The sequence below is a fragment of the Thalassophryne amazonica genome, chromosome 15 (genome assembly GCF_902500255.1).
Source record: "Thalassophryne amazonica chromosome 15, fThaAma1.1, whole genome shotgun sequence".
Taxonomy (NCBI): domain Eukaryota; kingdom Metazoa; phylum Chordata; class Actinopteri; order Batrachoidiformes; family Batrachoididae; genus Thalassophryne; species Thalassophryne amazonica.
The window spans coordinates 6,292,141-6,304,972 of NC_047117.1; the positions used below are offsets into that span (position 1 = coordinate 6,292,141).

The 12,832-nt window shown below is 39.9% G+C and overlaps 1 protein-coding gene across 1 annotated transcript in view; it reads left to right on the forward strand.

Annotated features, from left to right (window-relative positions):
- Positions 1 to 9,435, forward strand: part of LOC117525758 (B-cell receptor CD22-like) — a 46,577-nt gene extending 37,142 nt beyond the window's left edge. Inside the window, exons 10-15 of the mRNA XM_034187692.1 lie at positions 982 to 988; positions 3,991 to 4,248; positions 5,712 to 5,972; positions 6,304 to 6,385; positions 6,487 to 6,547; positions 8,318 to 9,435. Of these exons, the coding sequence (XP_034043583.1) occupies positions 982 to 988; positions 3,991 to 4,248; positions 5,712 to 5,972; positions 6,304 to 6,385; positions 6,487 to 6,547; positions 8,318 to 8,464 (816 nt within the window). The 3' untranslated portion in view covers positions 8,465 to 9,435. The remainder of the gene's footprint in view (positions 1 to 981; positions 989 to 3,990; positions 4,249 to 5,711; positions 5,973 to 6,303; positions 6,386 to 6,486; positions 6,548 to 8,317) is intronic.
- Positions 9,436 to 12,832: the final 3,397 nt, after the last annotated feature.

Genomic DNA, 12,832 nt, shown 5'->3' on the forward strand with positions numbered 1-12,832 from the left:
AAAATCCAACTGGACAGACACTGAAATGGAAGATTTGTACAGTTTTTTTGGACTTCTGATATACATGTTCTTGGTGTCACTGCCAAGTCTCCAGGATGACTGGAAACAAAGTCTTATTTTGTCTGTGCCCTTTCCAGCGAAAGTAACATCCAGAGACAGATTTAGATCGATATTCTGGAACATCCACCTAAGTGATCCAGATGAGGATGTAGAAAATGACAGAAAGAAGAGAACAGCAGGTCATGACAAACTGTTTCGAGTCAAGCATCTTTATGATGACATCCTCAGTGCCTACCAGGCTTATTAGCACCATGAACCTAATCCAGCCATCCTCACTTGGTACTGGGTGCCACATTTACATGTACAATTTTTACACGAGTCCCAGACTGTTCATGGACCGAGCTAACATGCAGTTTTGGGCATGTGGCACATACAGGGAACGCACATATAGGGAACCACCTGAGGTGCCAACGGTGCCCTCAGGTGGGCAACAAGAAGTGTGATACACTGTGGAAGTGTCAGGCCTGTGATGTGTCCCTCTGTGTTGTCTTGGACAGGAATCATTTTTTTGAGTGGGACAAATAGTTTAACATGTCCTGCACTACATTGTACAGATGTTTTTTGAAATTTACATTCATATATTTACATTCTAAATCTTATTTTGACATTTGATTGTTTTCTAAATGCACTATATTAGTACATGTTTTAGAAATTCTAAATCTTATTGTGAAATCTGACTGTTTTGTAAATAACTGTCCAAAAAATGCCTGATGCATTTCCTGCATTTATGTAAATAGTTGTATTTAACTTTCTTGCTTTCTTTTTTTTTTTTGCTACATTTGTACATATGTTTTTGAAAATTACAATTTATATTTACATTTGAAGTTATGAAAATGGTTCGTTAAACAAGTTTGTGGTTTTCACAGTTTAAAAAAAAAACTTTGTTTCTACTTGGATTTGATGTTTTTTGTGTGATTTTAGGTTCACTGTGTTAATACAGTCGGTCAGAATGAATGAAAACTGTAAAGTCACACAGGTGAGGTTGTGTTGAAAAAAATGACACCAAACAAGGCCAGGTAAACACTTTTTAAAGGTAAATTATAAAAGGTAAAACCAAAAATAGTAAAAATGTCTCATAAAAAATGTTTTTACAGATGCTCCAAAGAATTCCTCAGTGTCTGTCTGTTATTTATAATTTGCAGTTGTTTAGTTGAACCTCGATTTCACAACTTAATTGGTTCCTTCCTAAAGGCCCCTTCACACATACAGTTGTATGCAAAAGTTGGGGCACCCCTGATAATTTCCATGATTTTCCTTTATAAATCATTGGTTGTTTGGATCAGAAATTTCAGTTAAATATATCAGTGGCAACATGGGAGCCTCTAAACAACTCTCAAATGACCTGAAAACAAAGATCTCAGTCTGTTGCACTCTGAGGCTCCAATTAAATGTGTGTTGAACGTGGAGACTTCAACCTTTATAGCACTTTTTAAATTTTGTTAATAGGCCTAGTATAACTTGACTTTGGAGTATTTTTTACTCCATGCATTTTCATGAATATTATTCTCATTTTTTGCTGTCCATTTATGTACACACACGCAGCCAAAAGGATCATTTCCTTCTCTACTGCAGCAGCAACAGCGGTGGGAAGAAATATGACTCCTTCTTCCTCATTGGTTGGCTCCTGAAATTTTACACCAATCAGAAGTCACTAACCCCACGTGTGTTTGACCACAGCCCACCCACGCCACGTGGGTCTGATTGTGTGTGCGTTTTCTCTTTGTTACTGGTGGGAAGTGTGTGTGGTTAGTGTCTTGTTGTTGTTTGGGTTTTTTTGTAAAAATGAGGTGTTTTATGAATGTGGATAAACTGCTTCAGTTATTTTTTGAACTGGAGGAAGACGGAGTGTGCAGAGAGTTGTCAGAGTCTGAAACAGACAGTGAGGATTCTGGTCATGAAAGAGATGATCCCTCTTCTGTTCTATAGGATCTATAAGATGGATAAGAGAGGGGCCTCTGGTGTTTGTAAAGTGGATGAACACATGGGAGGTGTCTGTGTGCTCCACCATCCATCATGAGTTTTCGGGTGAGACAGTGCAGAGAAGGGTGAAGGATGGACGCTGGACGGTGAAGGACATTCCCTGTCCTTCCCCAGTGTTGGCTTAAAATAAAAACATGGGTGGAGTCGACCTATCTGACCAACTCAACCAGTTCTACTCCACCCATCAGAAAACTGCACGCTGCTGCAGGACAATGTTGCTGCACTTCCTTGACATTGTAACCACAAATGCATTCATCTTGCATTGTGAGATCAGCAGTGTCAAGCAAGTGCAGCCCAGACACACAAGGACTTTATGGTGGAGCTGGTGTGTCAACTGTGTGGCACAGACAAAACAGGTGTCCCACAGAACAGGAGCCAGAACTACGTTCCTGTGCCAATTGTGACAGGCACAGATCCTCAGCAAAAGGCCACAAAAGGCAGATTGAGGTGCCAACGGTGCCTTCAGGTGGGCAACAAGAGGAGTGACACACCGTGGAAGTGTCAGACCTGTGATGTGTCCCTCTGTGTTGTCTTGGACAGGAATTATTTTTTTTGAGTGGCACAAATAGTTTAACATGTCCTGCACTACATTGTACAGACGTTTTTTGCAATGTACATTTATATATTTACATTCTAAATCTTATTTTGACATCTGATTGTTTTCTAAATAGTTTAGCATTTCCTGCACTATATTTTTACATATGTTTTTGAAATTCTAAATATTATTGTGAAATCTGAGTGTTTTGCACGAAAAAGAACTGAAGAAAAAAATGCTTTATGTAAATAGTTGGATTTAACTTTTTTTTGCTGCATTTGTACATATGTTTTTGAAATTTACAATTTATATTTGCATTTGAAGTTATGAAAATGGTTCGTTAAACAAGTTTGTGGTTTTTTTTGTTTTTTTTTACTTTTTTCTACTCGGATTTGATGTTTTTTGTGTGATTTTAGGTTCACTGTGTTAATTACAGTCGGTCAGAATGAATGAAAAACTGTAAAGTCACACAGGTGAGGTTGTGCTGAAAAAAAGGAGACCAAACAAGGCCAGGTAAACACTTTTTAAAGGTAAATTATAAAAGGTAAAACCAACTAGAGACATTCATCACGAAATGCCGCGTGTGCAATCTTATTTTCCATGCAAAGTGCAGTAATATGTACTTGTATCAGGTGAGTATTTGGTTGAACCTTATGTGTTTGATGTAAACTGGGATATACAATGAAAAAAATTGGAGATTGCCATAATATTTGTTTTGAGGATGTGACAAACAGTGACCATAAAAAGTTGGTCACAGTCGTCAGCCTTCAAAACAAATGCAACCACTGGTGACCTTGAAACGGAGGTCAAAGTCACCGGCCTTCGAACCCATGCGAAGTACTCCTCCAAGGCATGTACCCACCAAGTATGAAGTTTCTACAAGCAAAAGGTGCCAAGCTCCGTTGCGGCGAACGAATTGCGGCCAGACAGACGAACTGACGGACAACCTGGATGCTATATGCCCCGCCTTGCGGCTGAAGCGCCGTGTGGGGCATAAAAATAGCCAAAAACAGCCAATTATACCCTGGACTCCAGAGGGTTATAGCATTGTGCCAAATGCTGCACAGGTATATTCATTTTTGGTGGCATTTCAAAGTGCTGCATGTTGATGACGGCATTTCACAACACTTTATTTATAACTCAGTTTGTCCACATTTGGTATCATCAAGTGGTATTGATCAGGTGATGGTCTTTTTTTAATTTAAATTTTTTAGCTCTCAATTTTCTGTAGGACTACAAACTTCCTACAGGCACTGCACGAGTTTCACAAAACGACAAATAACCTTTGTGTTGCCCGTTCGTAGTTTGAGCATCCGCTAACAGTATGTTACTCTCGTTCAACGTGCAGCTCTGCTGGATTTAAGTCACAAAACCATCAAATGAGTTCTTGTTTCTTTTCCATACTTGTATTCCAGATGCTCCAAAGAGTTCCTTAGTGTCTGTGAGTCCATCTGGTGACGTCATAGAGGGACGTTTAGTGACTCTGACCTGTGACAGTGACGCGAAACCAGCAGCTACTTACACCTGGTACAAGAACCAAAACCAGCTTCAGGGAGCAAAAAGAACATATTGTTTTTCCTCCATCAAGTCTGGTGACATCGGCTCGTACACCTGCAGAGCTCAGAATCAGTTTGGAGAGAAGAAATCTGCTCCTGTGTTTCTGAATGTTCAGTGTGAGTATAAAAATGTACAGTCAGATTTTACAGTGATGTGCAAAAGATTTAGGCACCCTAGAAATGAAACTTGTTATGTGTCAACGCGGGTTGAGGAGCGGACCTGCGTCAGACGGAACCCAGCGCTAAAAATAACCAGAAAGCGGTTCCAATAACAAAAACAATTTATTTATTTCACCCGGTGGTGCCCAACAAAGTGTAAAAACCAAAATAGCGTCCCTCTGGTGGAGTGAAGGCTGGCACGCTCTCCAGCGCCCAAAAGGATCGAAGCCCGGCGCTCCTGGACCCACTACCACCGCCAAACACCCCCCAGGTGGACACGACAAACCGACTCTCTGCGAAGCATAGAAGAGGTGAGGTAAGTCAGCAGTTACAACTAATATCCTTCAAAAGACACACACTATCAGCAACACATTCAGGTCTGTATTTTAAGCTTTATGCAAATGAGCAGCTTCTCACAACAGGTGGAGGATCACTTGTCCGCACGCCACAGCAGTGAGAAGCAAGCTGCACAATTCTCATCACAATTCAAGTATACTGCGTAACAAAATACCAAGTTACTATCAACAATTAGTCAAACACTTAATCACCTCTGATGTGTGCTGACAGCATGTGTCCCTCACCCTTCCTGCTTCACAGGCTCGATGTGTCAAACCCAGGCGTGGTCCTCAGCGTCTCACAAACAAACATCACAAGGTCGAGTTCCCGGCAGTTCTGCTTGAATCACACATGACTTAAATGCAGAACGCCATCCAATTATCTGCTTCAGCTGAAAGTCTTTAAGGCTGCACGTGAGCACCATTCACAGGTGCTGCACATGATGCTGATGAGGGTGAAGGACTCTTCAGCCAGCACCTTCTCCACAGACAAATCAGTTTTCATGCCACCTGGAGAGCAAAGAAAAGAAAAGAACACCAAAATGTCCAACCACACCCCCCAACACACAACAACTCTGGTCCTTTAGAAGTCTTTCAGTTCTCATATTTGTCCATAAATGTGTACAGACACGTCCTCTAATTAATCTCTGTGTCTGATGAGACGGATCCATTCTGTCACACAGTGGAGAAAAAAGAAAAAAGAAAAAAAAAACAGACGACATGTAATGACACTAAATGTGAAATTGAATCAGTTCTCAGAGAGGAGGTGGAGAAAAGAAATATGTTTCATTTTGGGCGTTTTGTTTCTGAAAATCAAACTAAAGAAAAGTCACAACAGGAAAAATAACCAAATGGATCAACTGGCTCACAGTGCACAGCTGTGACCGTTTATAACACCGACACTGAAATATTTGTTTCACTGTTTTCTTTACAGTGACACAAAACCACTTTTGAAATGTTCAGAAAGTAATCAATTAGATAAAAAATAAACTAATTAATTCTAATTAAAATGTATAGTACAGAGTTCTGAACTTTCCCTCTGTCTCATTTAATTAATCATTAGTCTCATAAAAAATGTTTTTACAGATGCTCCAAAGAGTTCCTCAGTGTCTGTGAGTCCACCTGGTGACATCACAGAGGGACGTTCAGTGAATCTGACCTGTGTCAGTGACGCGAACCCAGCAGCTACTTACACCTGGTACAAGAAGAACGAAAATGTTCTAAATGCATCAGGACCCGTCTGGACCATCACTGAGATCAGACCTGAACACAGTGGGGATTATTACTGTGAAGCCCGAAACATCTTTGGAAGCCAAACCTCCACCGTGAGTCTGAACATTAAATCAGGTAAATTCATGTGCTCATATTCACACATTCACATCAATTCTTGAACATTTTATTATCACAATTAAGAATCACAGACTCTCAATGTGACTTGACCAACATCAAATCCACCAATAAGAGAAAAACACGAGCAGTGAGCAGGAAGTGAGTTTATTCAGGGGATTTTTAAAAAAAAAAGATCAAACTGATAAAGGTGTTTGTGAGATCAGGTCGTGACTCATGTTTGGATCCAGATGAGTTACACAGAGATGTGGAAGAAATGATTTGATTTCAGGTTGGTGAACAAATGAGCACATCTGGCTTTGAAGAATAACTTGAAGTGTTTGTCTTTGAGGTTCAATGACAGCAGCAAATATGGTTAGAATGTCCGCTGTCGTCCTGGGGGCCGTCCTCCTGCCTGGTGTCTTCTGGACTCAGTGAGCAGTTTTCAGCAGCTACAACAACATTCAAGCATCTTTAACTGTGTCATTTATCAAATGTATTGATTTATTTGCTTTGAATTCTCTCTGGTCATCAGGAGAAAGAAAATGTCCAAACAACAGTCTGACGGCGGAAAGAGACCCAACGAAAAATCACAGGTGAGGAAGAAGAGTTCATGTTGACAGATGAAATCATGATAAAAAAATTTTTTTGAAAAAAGTTACAAAAAAAAGATATTTTTGGTTTTTACCCTCCAGATTTCTTTGTCCACCTTCAAGAATTGAGTAGAAAATCTGTTTGTTCCCATAAAAAAACATTTTAGTGGAGTTTAAAAGATAAAAATTTGACATTTGTAATTTGTTCCTTTGATCCTGTTTTTTTTAATTATTATTTTAAACAAAAGCTGCTGCTTGGATTTAAAGTTAGAATTCAACAATTTTGCTTTCAAAGTTGAAGATGATGTTCAAAAAGTAGCAGTAATAAGTTCTCTACAGTTCTTGAGGACCATCGACCTGGTGATTCCCCTCAGATACCACAGCATGAAGCAGAGGAGAAGTTACGACTCCTCCCAAATGGGACACTAGTCCATCACAGGTTACTTCCCCAACTGAAGCTGGGATATGACTGGATGATCAGACTATAGACCAGGATTTGTGTCCTATCATGTCCACTTCAGGCTCCCTGTGTCCAAACACTTCATCTGCATCGTCTCAGTCCACCAAACTGTAAATGGGTGCTGGCCTTGGCTGGGAACTAACCTGTGATGGACTGGTGTCCCATCCAGGGAATCATAGACTCTCTTCTGCTTCATGTTACTGTCTCTGGGATTAATCACCAACCTGACTGGTCTGAGGAGCTGTTTAGGAATTTTTCTCAACTTTCCCTCTAAAACTTGACTCGGGAAAGTTCCACTGCAGTTAAGATGACTGAAGATCGTCCTTTCATCAGAGCTTTGAGATCAGGTCGGGTGTGGGAGTCTGCACTGGTGTCCTGTGCTCCCACATCCACCATGCTAAAGAATCACCATGGATCAAGACAGCAACCATGAAGGGTGACCATCACCATCTCTACAAAATAGCTTCTATCTGCCACGAGTACATGATATGTGGGCGTCTCATTGGCTTTTTTCAGTTTCCACGCTCAGGGAAGTTCTCCTCATAGCTGAAGTGTCATAGCTGATGTTACCTCATCACAGTCTCTAGATGTCAGTGTCTGTTTGACACAAAGACATTCCAGTGGTCCCCAAGGACTCTCTAGTGAGACCAAGTGCCAAAGACATCTAGTCTTCACCTTATGTCATGGACTAGAGTCCAAGTCTCACAACCATGAAGTAAGACAGAAAGCATCAGGACCATGACGACTTGGACCTTCTCCAGCAAAGGTACTGGCACCAAAAAGCCTTGAGAAGAGCTTATTGAGTCCACAAGCTCTTCTCAGGTTTCTCTCAACCTCAAAGACCGAGGTTGAATGAACGTCACTGTCAAGAAGTGAATCTCTCTTCATCTGTGAAAAGTTGCTCAATATACAGATACACATCTGAAGATTGAGTTCAGAAATCCATTTTAAGTCTGGATCTTCATCTGGATGTGGGACAGTCAAACCCAGGAGTGTTTTTGGATCCACATAGTCTTTAGTTTCTCTTTTATGGTTTTTTTTTGTTGTTGTTGTTTTGTGTTTCTGCCATGTGATTGAGCGCATCAATGGAAATGAAAAGTGTTTCAAGTTTGTATCGACAATTAACAGAAACCGTTTCCAACTGACACTGGAAATAAACAACAACAACAACACACGGCTGATCATAAGACGGCTGAACAGCTATATGTCCAAAATGACGTAAATATCTTTAAACACTGAGCTCACACTCCTTTGGTGCTGAAGATGTCCAACGAGCTTAAAATCTGTCTGTGTCCAAATATTTACGTCTCTAACTGTCCGTGTCCTCTGGCCGTCAGGCCGCTGTGGATCCAGACTATGAGAACACATCAGCTGCTGCACAGAGTTCAGACGACGGTCTGTACGTCAACACCAGAGCAGTCGAGCTGCTCCGACGCCACGAGGACGAAAGCGCCGTGTAAACCGCCGTCAACTTCAGAGGCTGACAGGACGAAGACGAGATCACAAAAATGTTTTCTTCACCCTTAATTCTTGTCGTCTTCAGAAGTTGTGGAGGATTCTGTTGAGCGTTACGGGCCGGTCACCAACAAAACCACAAAACAAGAACAAATCTGAGTCTGCATCCATTCATCTGTTTGATCAAGTATTCACACAGATATAAAAATGTTTATTTCCCAGAGAAAATCAGGCACGACTGAAGCAGAAAGACACGTGTAAAAATGAAAACATACGTTTCCAAACACATCGAAAGATCTTTTTAGCAAAACACATTCAGCTGTTAATAGAACTTTATTGAACCTAAAGAAAAGTCTGGATCAGTTACTGATGCAGACTGTGTTAAACTGAGGTTTGTGTCTCTGATGAACAGGGGCGGAGCCACATTTAAAATTTTTAAATGTTTTTCTTTGTAAATAAAGAGTCTTATTGAAGTTGAATGTAAAATGTAAAGTCTGAAAACTTTAATATCATGTTCTGTCTATAATTTAATTTACATGTAGCCTGTTTTCTCTGCAACAACTCTTTGATATTTTAGTATTTTAGACTTTTAGTATTTTCGACTGCTTGTTGTGTGGAATATTGTGTTTTATTCATCAGACCTGTTTTTTGTATGAATACGCAAAGAAACATTACATCGTATAAGCTGTTTTTTTTTCTCGTCTTTTATTGTTCTGATTAATAAACTTACTTTGACAGCAGCAATAATCAAAGAACATTCGGTGATGTTGTGGGTTCATATCAAATACACAATGTCTGTAATATGTCATTTAGATTTTATGTTGAATCGACAACAGGAAATGTGCAATGAAATGTAAAAATCTATTATATAAATGTCTCAAAAGAAATAACACAGTTTAGACTTCAGTCTGAAGAACAAAACAGTCAAACACATTTCAGTGTGAAAAGTTTGTAGGAGAGTCCCAAAAGCTCAAAACGTCACTCAAAATCTAACATGTATAAATGTCAAATGTTCTGTTCACTCACTGAAAATGTATCGATGGGAAAAAGTTTAAAAAGAATAACTGCATTTTTCCAGGAATAAGAACGACAGCAAACAGGCTGAGAACAGAACCAACCTTTGGCGCCCCCAGCTGGCAGCGCAGTTACTAAGACTTAATAATGTTCACAACATGTCATTCTTCCACCAATTATTAAACACAAAAAACAGACACAAAGAACATTTTACCATCTGAGTTGTGATTAACACACTCATAATTATCGACTGCATCACAGCGATCTTTGACGTTCTGACATCGTCTTTCACTGTGACTGACAGACATCAACTTTATAATGACTGATATTAAATATGTATTTACATGTTTGTATCACGTAAAGTAAATCAAAAGTGTGGACAAGTTTATTGAATTCATTTGTAAAGTTCACAAAACGTGTTAAAGTTTATGAAATTTATTTGAACTCTTATTTTTTAAATAATATGGAATAACTAATATTTCAAAGTTTATAATGTTATTATATAACGGCTGAGTGGATCCTTGTCATTTGATTGATTGTATGTCATGTGACATGGATTACATAAAATGACATAACATAAAATGTTAAATAAAATGTAACATTTGATAACATAATGATAACATAAAATGTGGAAAAAGTAAAGGGCTGTGAACACTTTCTGGATGCAGTGTGTGTGTGTGTGTGTGTGTGTGTGTGTGTGTGTGTGTGTGTGTGTGTGTGTGTGTGTGTGTGTGTGTGTGTGTGTGTGTGTGTGTGTGTGTGTGCCCCTGTGATAGACTGGCATCCCATCCAGGGTGTACCCCGCCTCATGCCCCATGACTACTGGGATATGCCCTCCATGACCCTGATTTGGACCCAGGAAGTGGGTATAAAAATGGAGGGATTGTTCACATAAATTAATAACCTCTGAGTGAAAAGTTTCAGCCTCTGGTGATTTCTGATAAAAGATTCTTGACTCGCTGACTCACATTTTGATTCTGTGAGCTTTAAGCTTCGTGTTGGAATATTGATCAGAACAGAATGGCTGCAGAAATTCTCTCAATAAAAACTCCAGTGGAACTTCTCCATGAACTCGACTGTAGCAGCCGTGGACATGAAGACACGATGGCAGACAGGTTGGACAAGTCCAGCATCACCAAGGATGTGGTCACCTGTGACACTGTGACATTAATGACCCCACACAACAAGTTTCTACTTTTTGACCTGTACTTTTAGTTTAGTCCTTCTCGTTCATAAGAGGAAAAACTCTGATTGTCAAATTAGACAAAATTCAATAATTGAGAGTTGATAAAAGTTTAGATTATTGGATATTTCAGTGATGTGGCACGGGGTGAACTGACTTTTGTTTTCCTGAGAAGGAACCTTCATCACATTAGTTTTTTTGTTTTGTTTTGTTTTTTTTACAGAATTCCAAACTTCCTCCTTTCATCACTGTGATGTTTGACACACGAGTTTATCTTCAGCGTTAGCTGATGTTCAAACTGATGTCTATGTCTCTCTGGACTGAGGACCATCATTTCAGTCTTGTCCAAATTTAAAAGCAAGAAATTACAAGACATCCAGCTTTTCACTGAAGGAATAACAAACCTCTAAAGTATTTACTCTAGAAGAGCATCTCGTCACACAAGGTGGAAGATGTCTAGTTTGAACGACAGCATTTTCACTGTAGATCTCGAAACTTATGCTGGAGGCCACGTAGATGATCACTGAACCATTGTGAGTGTCGCGGCTATTTCTTTCATTCTTTTTCTCTCTTATATTATCTCTAAGTTCTTTGCCACAATAACCACTTCAGAGTGATGACATAACTGTGCTTTACCTGTTGAGTCGGCTGTGGTACAAACTGTACGGTAAAACAACCGTAAAGCTCCGCTGTCGTCAGTCGTTTATTGATCTCAACAGCAGAAACATCCAAAACGTAACCCTTTGACTTAGAAATTCAAGCCTGTCTTTGTAAGGTTGATTTCTGATTGTGTTGCACTCTGACAATGTGTGTTGTTTTTCAGAGTACATACATGGTTTCAGGAAAAGAACTGCTGGTATGACACAGGAAACCTTTACCACCTTAATTGACTTTTCTTTTGCAGCCGGCGTTACACATGTAGCAAAGACACTTCCCTTTGTTCTTGCTGCTTGAGTTGTTTTTATGTTTGCATACGGCTTTCTGCTCAATGTCCTTTATCTCACCAAAAACAGGATCTGTAGCTATTTTAGCTTCTCTGTTTATGAATCTGACCACATCTGCAAACTTTGCTCTTTGCCCACTTTTCTCTTGGATGTCAAACGCTGAAACTCTCCACTTCTTCCTAATCTTATGCGGCAGCTTAGAAACTCCTGTTCTGAGGTGAGAAGGGTTCTCAGTTTCTTGAAGCTGGTTAATGTCTTGCATTGCATTGTTGCATCCAGTGAGAAACAGTGAGTAACTCTGAGGAGCTTTGGCATCATCTGGTTTAATCTGTGGCCAGTTGAATGCTTTGTTCATATAGGAAGTTGCAATTTTTAGCTCACTCCCATAGTGATAACTTGGCAACCTTCTTGCTTCATTGTAACCTTGATAAGGAGTCATATGCTGACAACTTCACACTAGATCTCTGGGCTCACCTCTGGTAAACTGCTCAAGATAGTAGAACCTGTCACTGTCACGATCAGCCTTGCCATGAATAGTGTGGTCAAAGGCTCTTATGAATGACTTCTACTCCAGTGGATCACCACTAAGAACTGGAACGTCTCTCTGGGGTAAATGTGCCGGTTTGTGTTGTTTGACCAACATCTCTGTGATGTCATTTTGTCTTAACATCACCTCACACAGGTCAGGACCATTGTTGACAGTCTGCTGTGTGTCATGTTCTTGTTCTTGTCTTACTTCGCAATTATTTGCCTCTGTATGTTCAACTTTCACCTTTGGACGCAGGTTCATTTGCTGTGGATGGTTTGCTGAGCTTATCACAGGATAAACGACTGTATCACTCTCACAAGAGTCATATTCACAGTCCTCCAGCACTTTGAGTTGAGCTGTGGAAGCAGCGATAGTTGTCTCCATCTCCAGTTGTTCCCTCTTGGCTTTTAATCTGTATTCCTCAATGTCTAATGCTTGTCTCTGTTTCAAAGATGCTGCCCTTGGCACCAAAGCAGCGTGTTCTGCTTGCTCCATTGGCTGCACCAACAATATGGATGAAGCTTTGGATAAAACTCTGGATGAAGCTCTGGATGATCTTGAAGAGCCACTTATAACACTGCTTTGTGTATCATATAAACCAGACTTATTTTTTACTGGTACATCAGCAGAAACAGTCATCTGGTCTGATGTCATCTTGAAGTTGTTGTCTTGTTGTTTCTATCCATTTTTCAACATCATTTAT